This window comes from Xiphophorus couchianus, chromosome 1, assembly GCF_001444195.1.
Source record: "Xiphophorus couchianus chromosome 1, X_couchianus-1.0, whole genome shotgun sequence".
NCBI lineage: Eukaryota > Metazoa > Chordata > Actinopteri > Cyprinodontiformes > Poeciliidae > Xiphophorus > Xiphophorus couchianus.
This window is the reverse complement of record NC_040228.1, coordinates 16604764-16620798: the sequence shown is the minus strand read 5'-3', so window position 1 is coordinate 16620798 and position 16035 is coordinate 16604764. Positions and strand designations below refer to the sequence as shown.

Genomic DNA, 16035 nt, shown 5'->3' with positions numbered 1-16035 from the left:
GACTATTACGTTGTTAATTTCAGGTTAAAGTTAAATGACTTATAGGCAGTTCTCGCTATTCATTATTCAACAAACTTGGTCCAAACTTGTACAAAGTGTGTATCACTGGATGATGCTGTCATCAGAAACTAGGTTCTTGGGATGAACTAACAAATTTGCCTTGATTTCAAAGTGCCAGTTTCAGTCAGCGAGTGTAAACTTGGATTCAACTGGACGTTTCAAACAGAAAATATTCCCGTACATCCATCAGAACTGGATTTGTAATGAATAAAACAGTATAACATTCAACTTCTCGACTAGCCATGAAATGTACGTATTAGTTTATTGGAACTAATACTGTTTAAGTGACTTAACTTTGACTACTGCTATTGTCTTATCTATTCAAGCAACATGTCAGTGTATTTTAAAAGAAAAAAAAAAAAGTAAGAATCCAAACACATTTATTGAAAAACTTAGCAGCACTAATCAAAAATTAGAAAAAAAAAATGTATTGAAAATTTAGAGAAACTGACTGGACAAGCAATAAAAATGTGAACAACACACTGAATTCAAAAGAAGTGTTTAACAAGGCATACCCGTTCCTGGTAACTGTTATCACAGACCTAAGGCATTTTTTCTCCACACCTTCTCTCTAAATGTGAAAAACACCAAAGGACACAATAAAACAGACAAAACAGAAACAAACAAGAAAATCAGACTGTAACTCTGTATTTCCCTGTGAGAATAAGAGTCTGTGACAGTAGCCTGACATTCATAAATGTCAGCATTTTATACTTTGTAATAAATGTGGTTTTAGTGGATCAGAGTGCTTAATATTTTCAATTACTGTAACGGTTATAAATGTGTTCAATTACTGTCTGCTTCTGACACATGACTATAGCCCCAAATTTCTTAGAATCTTACCAATATTAGCTTAGCATAATGCAACTGATAAACAAGCTAATCTGTTAGGTAAAAGTATAAACAATGTAATAATACATATTTTGTAGAGCAATGAAAAGGGATAAAAAATAATCTCATTGTGCAAAAGCAACAGACAGACTAAATGTAGTGTGAAGCACTTTGGGGTCCTCTGGACTTCATAAAGCTCAATGCAAGGACAAGCCATTTATTTACTATTTACTATTTAATATACCAGCAGGTTTAGACTAAAATCCTGCAGTTGTGTGTCAGAAAGCTGAGGATGAAGAGAAATTCTAGCTGATGTACCACCAAAAGTCAATAAAGCCTCAACCTTGTAATTGTTTAGGAGTGTTCACACTAGTGCAACATGGTTTAAATTTTTTCTTTTACAAATCTATGTTTGTAGTCAAGCTGAATTAGGTAAATGTCACATATGCCAACAAAGTTTTTAAATTGGTCATCATGGTGTAATTTTTTTACGTCAATAAACCTGGGATAGTAGTGCACTTTATACAGACACTGTAATTTTACTGAATCAAGCTCACAGTCTCCACAGTGTTCGCAAACAAAAAAGACCAATATAGATATGGAAAAAAAAAAAGACAGCTGACATCGGCTGATACTAATGTTAATGCCAATAAATCGTACATCTTTACTCATTAAACTACAATTTAAGCTCGCTGTACTTTTTTAATCCTAAATGCTGCTCAAAAAATATGAAAACAGGAAAATTAGGAGACTGATGAGTTTTACTGATTTATTTTTAATAGCTAAATTCAATCAACTAATCTAAAACAACTTAAATGTTGTTTTCAGGTTTAAAGGCTCTCAGGCTTTACACCTGAAAAATACATCAGTACATCATATTGTAAGTCATTCTGGCTTTAATTTTAGTAAATGATGGATTTAAACGAAACAGAAGTAGAGTACTATATATATATATATTATTGTTATTTTTTTTCTTTAAAACCTAATTGGAAATAATTGGTTATATTGTTAAACCTAAACAGCTCTAACATCCTACCCAAAAGAATATATATCATTACATTTCTGCTAATTGCACAAGCATACACTGTTTTTCTGTGGTTCCATGAACCTGAGATAAAGAGACTCATCATTTTTCAAATGCTCCTGCGGCTGATTTCTTTTGAAATCAAAAAGTACATCAGAAAGTAATAAATCCTGCTCCTCTCACATGTCTTTGTGCTATGTGTAAACCCTTAGCCATTGCAGCAGCAAGATGATCCGTGTTAACCTAAAACACAAAGTCAGTTCATTTCAGTCAAATCAAGTCAGAATTGAGTTGCTAAAATTAAATGGAAAGCTTGTGTTCATGGTAAAAACAATATCTCCATATGTATATAATAACATGTAATAACATTTCCAGGTCGAGGTGAAGAACATCTTACCGGTCTTTTATTAGTTTCTTGAGGCTACAGATGAAAATGTTCAGGAAGAAAAGCCCACAATGCCCTATGAAATACCAATTCCAAACAAGAAACTCAGGGATGTCTTTAAGCAGCATCTTCAGTCTAAGTGAAAAAAAATACATAGTTATGGTTAAATTGTGTTAACATATACTGTATATCTGGCTGTAAAAACAAATGTTTCCTCTTTAGAGTCACATTCATCATTTTTCCAGACAAAGACAGCATGATTAAGCTTGTAATATACAAATATAAAGGCTTAAAGACATTAATCCCTGTGTCATTGATCTATGTTCACTTGGTGATTTATGTCCTATCTATCTATGGTGATGCACGCACACCCATAGATAGATCCTTTGGCATATAACGAATTCATTCACTTGGTGATCTATGTTCAGTTGGTGATCTACTTATAGATCACTAAGTGAATGCGTTCGTTATATGCCAAAGGATGCACGCACACCGTTCAAAATGTTCCACTTTTGTCTCCTGAGTCCATAGAATATTTACCCAAAAATCCATGCATGATGTGATTATGCATCAGGATCTTTTAGCCTGACGGGTTCCTTTAATGTATATTTTTATTTATCAGCTCTGGCATTAATTAACCCTGGTGGTGGCTTATGAAACTGAACGCTCCCCAAAACATATGGTAGATCACCATGTATCACAATTCCTTGTTTAACAAAGGGTAATTTCTACTTTCACATCAGACCAGTTTTGATAAAAAAAAAAACATTTTGTGTTGCCTTAAGTGTATTAATTACCCTTGTCTCCTTTGGAGCACAGCATAGAATGACACCACGAGAGGTAGAAGCAGATGAGAGAAGATCCTCACTGGTAACCCAAACATACTCAGGTAAGTTGTCACATTCCCCATCAGAACTGAAAGATAAAAGAACACAGTTAATGGAAAAAATCAGTATACTGATCTCAATTTTAAAGACAAATGCCACTCCAAATGCAGCTTAATAATTTGAAAAAAATTCATTGTTACATTGTTCCATTATTTCTTTGAACTGAAAGCCATGTCTCTCAGTACTCTAAAGCTGCCTTCATGAAGCTATGGTTAGTAATGTCAGATGTCAACAGAATGACTCATTGCTTTGACTTTGAGAATGCATGTTTTCTTAGAGATGTTCTGATTGTGATTACCACCCTATGGTTTACAGCTAACTCTTGTTTGGCTAAACAATTCAGTAAATTTTAACATTAATCAATTAGCTGCTAAAGATGATTGTCTGTGCTTAGTGAGAACCTTACCATTCTTCATTAAGTAAAAATGGTGAAGAGGATCTTCACTGGGTTCTTGCACGGTGGAGCTGAACATTTGCATGCATCTGTGTTCTTTAAAAAATGTTTTCAGGTCGGTTTGTTCCCCTCCTTTCATCTTCTGCTCCTCTACTTTGGATGTCTTTGGATTGGTGGAGTTACCATTTGAGGACCCGTGGGATACACTATGCCCTATCTTAGCAAGAGCAACATCTAAAAAAGAAAATAAATACATCAATGTAATAAATGCATCAATACAGAAATTAAATGCTTTGTAAACTTAAAGCATTTAATTTCTAACTTGACTCACCATTGCGCTGAAGGAAGTTGATGGCATCTTTGTAGCCAAAATTGAAGGCTTGCTCTGCAGCCTACAAGGGTAAACAAACAGTGCAACTACAGGGCAATATGAAATCCGTGTGTCAGTAGTTGCATATGTTTTCAAAGACCAAAACCAAGTTAAATCTCTTTTTTAAAAACAATGAATGTTTATATAACATAGTTACTAGGCTTAGCTACATAAGGGGTTTTGAACTGTTTTGAATCAAGGGAATTTAGCTCGACACAAATATATGCTGACATTGTGGAAAGTTCACCTGCTTAACCTGAAGTGAAAATGTGTGTGTAGCTTAGTCTTGTTAAATGAGCAGAGAGTAGGGTCTCAAAACTAATTTTGTAATGATGGTCAGTAATGCAAACACTGCTAAGTATTGTAATACTTTTGGCCATTTTGTGTTTTATATTAAATTAATAATGTAATACCTTGTCAATAATGCAGTTACGCCAAGTTACTAAGTTGAAAGACATAGGTACTATTTCGACATAATAACTTATAAGAAAAAAATAGTCCCTAATTAGATCTTCCTAAGTCTTAGGAAATGTAATGAAATGTATAAGTATTTTAATTATGTGTAAATAGTGGAATTTGTGGAAATAAAACATTTTTTTCAGCTGTGTTAGGATGTTAGGATAATGTGATTATTGCCCAGCATTGTTTGCTACAGTGGGGTTATTGAAAAAAGTTGTTGGCAATTCATTAGAATAAAACAGAGACAAGTAAGATTTCTAACTACTGAACTCTCTGAATGTCATTCAATAAGACTACTGTATAACACATTAGCAATGCAAAAAATAAAACTTTTATCTAAAAAAGAAAAAGTCCAATACAGAATCTTACCTCTAAAGTCACAGGGTAAAGACCATTGATGATTCTGAAGGTGTTAGCCATGTTGAACTTTAGAAAAGTTCCAGGAGCTACCAGGTCCATCATAGAAGGAGGATCAGCTGGACATATATCAGCTTCTCCAGAGAATGGGCATACAGTTAGTGTGTGGCTGGATGGCTCAGAGAAAAAGGGCTGGAATCCACTCAAGCCACCATCAAGATAGTGCTGTTGACACATAAAAACCTTGTGACTTAGCAAACTCCTGGAATTAGTTCGCAATGTTCTTCTGAAATGCTCACCACTCCTTTGAAGGCTGGAGGCAGAAAGCCACAATATCCAGGGACAAAACAGCTACAGAGGAGAGCCTAGAGACAACACACAACAAGTAACTATTAGACAACAAACAAAGCACGGATATAAATGTCATCAATTTTGTGCTTTAAAGGGACAAAGTTATGTATCTTGTTTTATTGCACAATCAAGTAACTACGATACATTCAGTAGTTATAAAAATGGTGTGTACTATATATAACATACATAACTTAAAAGAAATTTGAGTCTCTTAAGACATCATCACAAGAACACGTTTCCATTATGCCGTTTACAGCCATTCTCAGGAGATTCGTACTCAACCATGCATGAAAGAATTAAAGAAATACTCCAGGTGCTATTTTGATGAGAGAATAACAATATAACTTGATATTAAGCTCAAAAACTTTGATTTTGTGAAACTGTTCACAGTGGAAAACTGTGCACAGTTTTACATCATCATTTGTGATTGTGCCAACCTACAACAAAGGCAGGTTCAAAAAGATCAACACTGTCAGGCATCAGACATTCAGACATGAACAAGCCTAGATATTTTGTTGCCAGAGGAAACACAAAGTTCTGACTTTGAAAAGAATAATAACAAGTTTTTCTAAAAAAAAAAAAGAATCTCACCCTTTTTAACTGCTAGCAAATAGAAATAATTTTGGCAATTTTGAATTAGCTGATAAAAGAAACATTTTGATGTCATAAAAATCACTTTTAAAGTGTGATTGAATATCAGACAGTTAAAATATGAGGGTATGTTGGTAGTTAGCTTATGTGTCTCCTTATGTATAAGGAGACACATTACATAGACATGTTATAAAGACAGATTGCAATATATGCACTGTAATGCAATCTATTTAATGGTTTCCACAATAAACCATTAAATAGAATGCAGTGTTCCACTATTATTATTAATGTTAATAATATATTATTATTTGAGAAAAAATAATAATATTTTGCACAAGCACAAACTTACTTTCACTACATCTTCTTTGGACTGAAATTCTGACATGATTAGGTGCTTCCCATCTGACAGTCGTGTCACAGCAACACCAAGGCGACCATTTGCAAAATGGTGTGCATCCGAAGGAAGGTGCTTGTGCAAAACACTTTCCAACCACTTGAAAACATTGACGGAAGGGGTCAGTGGTCCAAGTGGGGCAGCCATCACTTGTTTGACAAAAAGGATGATCTCATCCCGAATGACAGCTGTGACATGAAAGAACACCGAGGTTAAAGTCATAGACGCAAATAGCAAAGTAAATTCAGAACAATCAACAAGTTCACTCACCTGGGTTGATTTCACAGACAACTGCAGCTGCTACCACAGATCCGGCAGATGCACCAAGGATGTGGGGAGCCGATTGCAGGATCCAGGGTGTATACTTCAGGAAGCACAGAACAACCCCGAGCTGATAGGTAGCCAGGAATCCAGACCCAGAGAAGGAAATATCATAAGGAACCTCACGAAAGTGAGAGCTGGAGATACTATGGGGCATCTTGAAAAGTGTCAACAACCTAATAATTATTTATCAGCATTAATCTAATCAACATTAGAGAGTCAACAGCAAATGAAAAATACCAAGTTGGAACAGGCATTTATGAAGCATTCAGTCAAAAGTGTTTGAGGGCTAGTCAGGCAGAGTTTTTAAATACATCCTGATTGGACACATCGTATTGGTCATGGCCATGTGATTTGGCAGTTTCAAGGCCTTCTTGTTTAAGTCAGAAGGCACTTTCAGTTCTTAAGTTTATTATGTTGTTACATAGAAAATATAGGCTTATGACTGATATACACCAGAGAATTTAAAAGATATCTACAATAGTTTATTTCTGCAAAACACACCCAAAAATACATGTAATGCCTGTGGTATTTATTTCATTTAGATTTTCCTTAATTTCCTAATTTTTTCAAACCAAATTCAAACAGCTTTTTTCTTTGCTTTGACGGGATTTAAAGACCATTAGCGCAACTGGCAATTTTCACAAAACACACATAAACCAAAAGAGAGAGAGAAAGCAAGCAGTCAGGTAACAGCTTAACCAAAGCACTTCCACAGCATCCCCTGCAGGTACAAGTTTGGCACACTCCTAAACAACAGAGTGTAAAGGGAGATCTCTTTCCCATCTGCAAAGACAGATTTTGTTATTTTTATTTTAGCAAAAGATGCTGTATGATAAGATGCCCTCTAAAAGTATTCATACCCCAAGAAATGTTTTCAATTTGTATTAAGGATAAAAGCAAACGGTATGAATAAAAATCGAAAGTGTGGCATGCACACCTTTTATTCTGTTATCTCTGCATAAAATCATGTGCAACCTGCTACATTCAGAAGTCACCTCATTATGAAACAGTACGTGTGTTTAATTTAATTTTGAAACCCAGGTCTATGAAAGCCTCAAGAGTTTGTTTGAGAACATTTGACAGGTCATAAATAAAGTTGTGGAAAAGTTACATAAAGCCGTAGCTTAGAAAACATTATTCTAAGCTTTGAAAATATCAAAAGTAGAAAGTTTGGCTGAACTGCAAACCTGTCAAGAAATGTCCCTTCTTGACAGGAAGAATGGACATTCTTCATTCTCTGATTGGAGCTAGGTGAACTCCACTCAGAGAATCAAATATTAGTCCCATAGTGGATCTGGGGAAGCTACAGAGATTGAGAGCTCTAATAGTTTTGGAAGCCAACCTTTGTTGTTTCCAGAAAGCCATGGGAAGTTATATTTAAAGCTTCCCATAATATACAAGTGAAACATCAGGCTTCTGTCAGATGACCAACTAAACTTTACTTTTTTGGGATACATTCAAAATGTTACATGTGGTGGAAAGCTAATAGTTTCCAATTTTATTGTAAAACATGGCGGCAGCAGTTCGAGTGTTGTGAATACTTTTATGAACAGCAATAGAAATTTTGACTGTCATATAAAATATTTATTTCCATAAGCAAAGCAACCATCCAAAACTCTCACAAAAACTAATTCATTATAAAAAAAAATATTAAAACAACAGAACCAGCAGAAATTTTGTTTGATCACAGTTAGCCCCTGCTTCAGCTATTACTTATATACCAGACTGGAATGGTTTGTGAAAATAAACCCAGAAATCATATTGTGATTGTGTTTAACAAATCCATATGTGCTACAATGATTTTATGGATGAATCAAGATATTTTTTTCCATATTTCTTTTTACCTGAATGTTAGTGTTCACATGTAAAATGATGAACAGCACATAACGCAACCTCAGAAAACATCTAGAATATTCAAGTCAATCTGTACAAGCATGGATCATTTTCAAAACAGTTTCGGTTTTGAAAATGAATAAATATATATTTATTTGTTCTGCCTGAATATTTAAATTGTATATTATTCTTCTCTATCCCACTGGAGCACCAGTCGGGGGAGGCTGTGGAGAAGCTCGGTCAGGCGAAACCTCAAAGTGGTCGTCACTGAGATCCTGTAAAGGACTGCTGTCTGCAAAGTCCGCATCCTGAGGTGGTGTATGTTCAGGGGACCCAGATGTGTCAATTTGGTGTTTCTTGATGTCAAGGGGGAGTTTCAGAAACCTGAGGGGAATCAATGGGAAAACAGTAAGCATGATATTGCTAGGTTTTTGAGAAGAGAAAATAGCATAATGGTGAAAAAAGCTAAATCAACAGAGACCTGAACAGGAGTTTTTGTCCTCGTTCCTTTTGGATGATGTTAAGCTTGTAGTAGTGCCGCAGAGCCCGAGACATTTTCTCATAGGTCATGTTGTCTCGGTTCTGTCAATGGAGTAAAGACGTCACTAAAAAAGTCTGTACTGCTTGATATAACAGTTCTGTGTGCCCTGATTTTCCTTAATCTGTTCAAATTCCTCATGAGGTGAAGATCTCTTGACTCACCTTGTGGTTTCCCCAGAGGCGTGCCAGTCCATTGGGGTCAACCACCCTGAATACATGTGTGTCGGGATCTTCCCACCGAATGTAGTCTTGGTAACGATCGTCACACAGCAACTGATACACGTAGTCCCACAGCAGTCTGCACTCTGGCCAAACACAAATTATGTCTGTTTAAGCTTCTTTCACCCATTGTAGATATCCCCAGAACACAAAAGATATATATTTAGGCCATAGGCTTAACTGGATCCCTGAATGTATGAGATGGTATCTGATACAAAAATATTGCAAGTTCAAAGGTGAAACCTGCATGGATCAGACTTGATTATTCGCCATGTCCTACGTATGATTGATAGATTGAGATCCAAGAAGTTTGGAGGCCACAAAAACAGCTTAAGATCATTGTTCAACTCTTCAAACCAAGTTGACAGTACCTGGTATGCGTCCATTGGCTTTGTGCAGTGGGCTCCTTGGCTTCTCTCGGCTGGATAGGTTGAGAGGCTCCTGTATTACGCTTTCTTTTAGAGGAAGTGATTGAATTTGGTTTGGAGGTAAAACAGACACAGCTGCAGAACCAACTATGAGAGAGGCAAAGTAAAGAGATAAAACAAATAAACCATCTTGGTCAATAGAGCAGGACAGAGAATTCAAGTATTTCTGGAATAGTTGTTTTTTTTAATACTCACTGTTATGAGTGAGTGGAGCAGAGTAAGGGTAAAAAACAGGCGGACGCTCTCTGAGAGGAGAAATGGGCTCAGGCTGATTGCTCACAGTAGCTACAACAGCTGCAGGCGCTGCCGCAGTGACTGCAAGGAAAACTGTCAGAGTGAAATATGAGGAAATGTGAAAAGCTAAACAGAAAGTAAAACCAATGTCTTGCAACAACTTCAAAATTTTACATAAACAGGAGTTATCAAACATCAATTTAAAGTTTAATGTACAAATATATTTTCTCATCGGTTTACATGGGGCTCTGTAAGGCATCGAATAAAGCCAAAACAAAAAGGAAGACAATGGAGTTGTGAGATTATACCACAATCCATGCAGCTACCTCCCATTAGCACACATCCGTCTTTCTAGAATGGAAATCACCCTGTTGTGGTTGGGTCAAAGAACAGGAATGCATGTGGCTCAACTGCACTCATGTTCAGCTTTATGAATTAGGCAGCTCATAAGTTACTGGTATTTGAGTTAACACTTTTCTTTTTGAACAAAATGGTCGAAAGAGTTGTAACAAATAAATAAATTCACGGCTACACTACGATTAAAAACAGTAACATGTAACATTATTTGGAGGCATTTTGCAACATCTGCGTCAATAACTTGCCAAAGCAAAAAGCATTAAATGGAAGTCAAAAAGGGTTCTTAATACTCGTGATGGTCATTGCTGGGTAAGTTGCAGAGATAAGGCAATTTGATTTGCCTCTTCAGAAATGCAGCAAGAAAGAGCATGAACGTAGCCTCAGTGTGTTGAGACATGTTGATCAGAAAGTCTCTTAGCCAACACACTCTCTAGAATAAACAAGTCTGATTTGATATGCACCAAACCAAAAACAAATATTAAATTTGAGCACACTGAATTTATAGTACTTGTTTCTCTATACTGTTTTTCTTTCTACAAGAATATGTACTTGGTTTCACAACTTTCTGCAAATGCTTCATAGCATTCTTTTTTTATACATGTTGCATTAGTTTCTATTAAGTTTCTTTTCCGGATTTTGATCTGACTTTAGTATGGTGTGATCATACAGCTGGATCTCCTTAATTCTAAAATTATTGTTTGGAAAATGCCACCCCAGTGCTCCTTAAGACACTTTTTTTTTATGTGGTGTAATTTGGATTTAGTTTTTCTTGTCTGCGCTTGCCAAAATGCAACTGAAGAAATTCCAAGCTGAACACATTATTCCTGATAAGGAGAACAAATTTAGCTTTACAATGCTGTGGAAAACTTTGCATAAGCATCAAGCCTTTTCAAATTTCACCATGCTATGAACCAAAAAAAGGATTTTATTGGCTAGCAAACTTATGTAAAATAGTGCATATGTTTGGAGGAAAAGAAAGGTGGAGCATGGCATTTCAACTCTTTTTTTTTTTTTTTTTTTTTACAAATAAGTATCTAATAAGTGTGATGTGCATTTGTATTCACTACCCTTTTTAGTGAATATAATGTCTCTCCCTGCTTTGCGCATCCAGCTAAAATTCTTGTCTATTCAGTGGAAGGGACAAAATAGTTCCAACTAATATTGGATGACGAGCATCTGTAAACAACAATGGCCTCGCCAGTTGAACATATGTCTGAGCTTTTACTTGGTCATTCAAACCCATTACCTTGGATGTCTTGCTTTATGTTTAGGGTTGTTGTCCTTACTAAATGTGATCATCCTAATCTATTGTTTTGCAGCCTTTAGTAGGATTTGTCCCCACATGGTTCTGTGTTTATCTTCATACATGTTTGCATCAGCTCAAATCAACTTCTGTGTTCCTGCCAAAAAAAAGCGCCTGGCATTATTGTGCTACCTCCATGTTTCAAAGTAAAGATGGTGTGTTAGCATTGTTTTCTTAATGGTTACACATACTGTTTTGGATATGTAACTATTTGAGTGTGACAATTCTGCACTACGTTGTGTTTATCCATCACTTAAAGCCCAGATGAAATACACTGAAGTTTGTGGTTGCAACGTAAAAAATTGTGAAAAAGTCTAAAGAGGGGTACAAAATTTTTCATGTCACTACGCAGGTTTTGATTTGCAAATGTTACTAAATGTTACTTACTAAGTGCAATACACTTAGTAAAAAAAAGATCGAAAGACATTTGTAGTGTGGCTAAAACAAAAAGAGACTAGAAGTCCATGTTCTGACCTGGGCTGACAATGGGAGACTGTGGCTCTTGGACAGAGTGAGGTGGTATCTGGCTGCTGACCGGAGCCTGAATGTGTCCACTCGCCGCCAGAGCAGAAACATTAGGGGACTGGCAAACAACACTCCTCCTTTGTTGCTTTACACATTGAAGGATCTCATAAAGAACGTCACCTTGAGGAAAACCACCATAGATTATTAAAAGAAATATGTATTTTTTACATATAACGAAAAAAGAGATTAAATTGTACCTGAGCTCGGACAGCGCCGTCTAAAGTCTTCTTTTGTCAAGAGGCAAAGGGCCCTGCCATTCATCTCAAAATGTCCCTTTTCTGGTCGGCGTAACGAGTACTCCTTCTGCGCCCAGTGGAGCCAGTGGGCAACATCCTCCTTATCCCACAGAGATGGATTTATTCCTAATCAGAAAACACTGACTTTAACAGGTGGAGTGAAACTGTTTATGGGAAATGAATACATGTATTAATTTCATTTAAGATGGTCAAAAATAGGTCTCACTCAGTCTTCCAGGTAGATGCCACAGGTCCTCCTGAGTGTGGAGACTGACCAAAGGAGGTTGATTTGAGGGAGGGTGATGTACAGTTGGAGGAAGGTTGACCTCCCTCCCATGCATTATGGCTGAAGGACTGGTTTCTTGCTAAGAACATACACACGACATTGGAAACAACAGAAGAGTAGTGCAGAAAAAAAAACTAACTTTTTTTTAATAAAACATAAACTGGCTTCTGTTCAAGATTGACTATGTGTGTTTAATAAAACATTAAAACTGATTGAAGTTTAAGAGAATGACTTGGATTGTTGGAAGTTTAGCCCCAGAGACTTTTACTTACCTTGATCAAAGGTGACGGGGAAACGCTCGCCATGTAAATGTCCCTTATCTTTTAGTTTGCACCAGAAAAACGGGGCTATTTTTCTCATAAGCTGATTCCTCGAGTAACTCAAAAAAATTGCGTCACGCCTTTCCAAACTCCATTTTTTTATAAAAAGAAAACACGATGTTGTCGATGAACAAATAAAACAACTGCACTATTTTCACATTCGACCCTTCCGGGAAATGAAAACGAAAGAAACCTAATCCCCGTAGGGGGTGTGTGCAAAACAAGCTCATTGGTGGAAGGCATCGCGCACCTTTCCAAAAAACCCTGACTGCAGCTCCACAGGGCGGTTAAGGAAGAAATAAATTATTAGATGTTACATGTAAAGGGATTTTCCCCGGTGCTTTTGCGTATTAAATAATAAAAATAACTTCAGTGGAAGAGACTGACAGAAAACATGTAATTGTATGAAACCTTTGAACCATTTGATTTTGTAAACTGTCTGTGTGCCCCGAGGCCATTTCTCCGTCGAAAGAAAGCAAAAGATTTCATCTCAAGGAACTTCCTGCTAAAATGAAGGGTAAAGACAAAAGCAGAAGGACGAGGGTGGCTATAAAGCAGTGGGAGTGTGAAAAGGAAAAGAAAGGAGACGCGCTTGCGTCGACCAAACACGAATAGGAGCTCGTCCTTTTGCTCCTCCTCTTCTAATACAGGAAGTCCTCAAACACTTGAGAGAGTTTCTCTGCAAGAGAAAGTAAGTGATATATTAAGGCAAAGCGAGAGGGACGGGCTGGATTAAACATAGCCTTAAAACGACAGCCGCCATGTTGATGTTACTTGCAATAGGTTGAGGAAAATTAAAATAAAATTAAAAAAAAAAAAAGCTTGAACGGGCTCCCTATGGAACACCGCTCAAGACAATCCCTTTAAATATGGAGAGGAAAAAACTCCGAAAATCGTGTCTTTTTAGGAGTAACTAGCTGCAACATCATCCATCCAGCTAAGTTATTCTGTTTTTAAGAAAAGCGAAAGTAAGAAAACAAGAGGCATTTAACCTGGAAGAAGGAGAATTAAAACCTGGGCTAATCAGTGGTCCAAAGTTCTCTTTTCAGATAGAAGTAAACAAAGGCGGTAGACAACCCAAAAACTGAGTTCAACAGATTTATTTCAAGATGGCACTTCAACATATTTTCACTCAAGTAAAAGTAAGAAGTAGACAAAAGAAATTACTGAAGAAAGAGTAAAGAAAAAATCAGCAAAAAGGCTATACATTCTGTTTGTTTATTAGGATCCCCATTAGCTATTGTTGTGAATAAAGTGGGGCCCACATCAGAAAAAAAAACACATTTATTACAAAACACATTTACTTAATGCAACAGGTTCATGAATATATAATTATATCGCTTTATGTGATAAAGTGCCTAATATTGTTTTAGCCAATTTTGAACTTTTAATAGGATTTTTATATAATCCTAATACTGAAAGTAGCAACACACGGTGCTGGAGCCTACGTTTTTCTTAAGCTCCAGCACATGTTTTTCTCACACAAATCTTCCTGCAGGTCTTTTAAGGTATTTTTGTACAACCAGAAACCCACAAAGAGGTGTTTGCATAGTGGAACAACATTTGATAAAGGAACAGAAATTGCGTCTCAGACTCGAACTCGACAGATTTACGTGTGGGCTTTCAGTGAATTGCAGCTATTGTGAATTTATATTGTTAAATTATATTCACTTTTATTTTTTATCATTACTTTCATTATCCTTTAAAAGAAAAAGTGTTGACTGATAATATTTCAGCATTATTGAGGATTATTCAATAATGCTGAATATTTTTTTTTTTTTTATCTGAACATGAAAACTGTATTAAAACTCTTTGGATTTAAATAATTCAAATTGCTTAATGATCGTTGCAAATATTTTTTTGTGTGTTGTTTATAGAAGTTATTTGCTATTCATTATTGGTCATAATGACAAAAATAATGAACAACAGCTCATTACTTTTGTTAATAAGGTGACAATAAATTTTTTCTACTCTGTTTGTGTTACCATCAGTTTGCATTTAAAAGGCTCCACATATATTCTAAGTGTAATCTCTGGAGTCTAATTTCCCCAGGCATGTGGGCTACAAAATTGGGGAGTCAGTTGGGCAGGCCAACTCGATCTGTGGGGGGATGGTTGGTCAGCAAGATGTTCAAAACACGCAACAAGGTTCTTGAGGAGCGTGCTGTTCAGCTGTGTGGGATCCAACCAGGGGACACGGTGCTGGAGCTTGGTCATGGCCCAGGTCTGGGTCTGGAGGTAGCAGCCAAACTCCTCACAGCGCCTACAGGTCACATGATAGGAGTGGATTACTCTGACTACATGCATCAGGTGAGATGTTTTCATATTATTACATAGATCTGTGTTTTTTCCAAATTTTAATGAAGAAAGTGTCTGAAAAACAACAATCCCTGCATTTATTACTAATTAATGACAAAATAGATTTTAGACATGTGGAAAGAGCGGTCATATTTTCCCTTTGAAACTTCAAATTGTTTTATTTTCTGCCATGACAGATGGCCAAAGAACGAGTGAAGGAATTTTTAGAAAGTGGCAAAGTGAGCCTCCATCTCTGTGATGTCTCAGCAATGCCTCTGAAGGACAACAGTGTGGATAAAGTTTTTCACTGCAACTGCTACTACTTTTGGCCCGACCTCCGGAAAGCAGCCTTAGAAATCCACCGTGTAATAAAACCAGGTAAGACATACTATGTTCTTGAGGTATATAAAAAAGGTCAAATTTAAACACAGCTTTTTTAAAATACATTTTGACCCTAGGAGGACTTATTGTCACAACACTGAGGCATTCCCATGTAGCTGTTTTAGCAGCTAAGCGAGTGATGCCGGGGGAGAACTGGCGCCCTGAGGCCTACATGGCAGCTTTGAGAGACTCTGGCTTCACTGACGTCAGGATGGAAGACACGCAACACAGAAACATAACCTTTCAGGCTATTTATGCCACGGCATTAAAGTGAGACAGTGTTTAATTCACTCTGCCTCTGTGACTGCTGCACTCAGGATTAAGATACAAGGTTTTCATTGTGTGCCATTTAAATGGATAAACTATGACCGGGCACTGAGACGCAAATTTCTGATCAAGTTGCAATCTTCACCCTCTTATATGATGTAAACACAAGAAGATTAAGCAGTTTTGGCATCAGAAATATTCTCCTCCGGATTTGTTTTCTTTAATTACTGTGCTTCTTGCCAATAGAGACTGTTTCAAAGGTAGTTTATAATTATTGCAGACATTTGCAAAACGAATGAACCGGTCAATAAATCATATTTGTAACTCTAAAGAATAAAAGATAAACCTTTCCTGAAATAATTTTGTGAGAAAATAATTGTGG

The 16035-nt window shown here is 36.5% G+C and overlaps 3 protein-coding genes across 6 annotated transcripts; 1 reads left to right on the top strand and 2 right to left on the bottom strand.

The window, feature by feature from the left end:
* Positions 1-6757, bottom strand: pnpla1 (patatin-like phospholipase domain containing 1). 2 transcript variants are annotated; one of them, XM_028029203.1, is made up of 10 exons: positions 6374-6757; positions 6059-6291; positions 5067-5132; positions 4780-4992; positions 3913-3973; positions 3594-3815; positions 3098-3215; positions 2313-2435; positions 2099-2158; positions 1-631 (listed from the first exon to the last, which is right to left on the bottom strand). In XM_028029203.1, exons 1-9 carry the CDS (start codon positions 6579-6581, stop codon positions 2110-2112), a joined length of 1293 nt encoding a protein of 430 aa, XP_027885004.1. In that variant the 5' UTR covers positions 6582-6757; the 3' UTR covers positions 1-631; positions 2099-2109. The 2 variants fall into 2 exon arrangements, with proteins under 2 accessions (XP_027885004.1, XP_027884929.1); XM_028029128.1 differs by having other exon boundaries at positions 1-2158.
* Positions 6758-7989: 1232 nt separating this feature from the next.
* On the bottom strand, positions 7990-13194 carry etv7 (ETS variant transcription factor 7). 2 transcript variants are annotated; one of them, XM_028029327.1, is made up of 9 exons: positions 12661-13194; positions 12329-12467; positions 12064-12228; positions 11816-11986; positions 9643-9774; positions 9391-9534; positions 8963-9105; positions 8742-8842; positions 7990-8644 (listed from the first exon to the last, which is right to left on the bottom strand). In XM_028029327.1, exons 1-9 carry the CDS (start codon positions 12691-12693, stop codon positions 8455-8457), a joined length of 1218 nt encoding a protein of 405 aa, XP_027885128.1. In that variant the 5' UTR covers positions 12694-13194; the 3' UTR covers positions 7990-8454. The 2 variants fall into 2 exon arrangements, with proteins under 2 accessions (XP_027885128.1, XP_027885216.1); XM_028029415.1 differs by having other exon boundaries at positions 9643-9762.
* Positions 13195-13318: 124 nt separating this feature from the next.
* On the top strand, positions 13319-16013 carry LOC114153059 (uncharacterized methyltransferase YdaC). 2 transcript variants are annotated; one of them, XM_028031362.1, is made up of 4 exons: positions 13319-13399; positions 14761-15017; positions 15203-15383; positions 15464-16013. In XM_028031362.1, exons 2-4 carry the CDS (start codon positions 14763-14765, stop codon positions 15658-15660), a joined length of 633 nt encoding a protein of 210 aa, XP_027887163.1. In that variant the 5' UTR covers positions 13319-13399; positions 14761-14762; the 3' UTR covers positions 15661-16013. The 2 variants fall into 2 exon arrangements, with proteins under 2 accessions (XP_027887163.1, XP_027887251.1); XM_028031450.1 differs by having other exon boundaries at positions 13384-13399; positions 14700-15017.
* Positions 16014-16035: the final 22 nt, after the last annotated feature.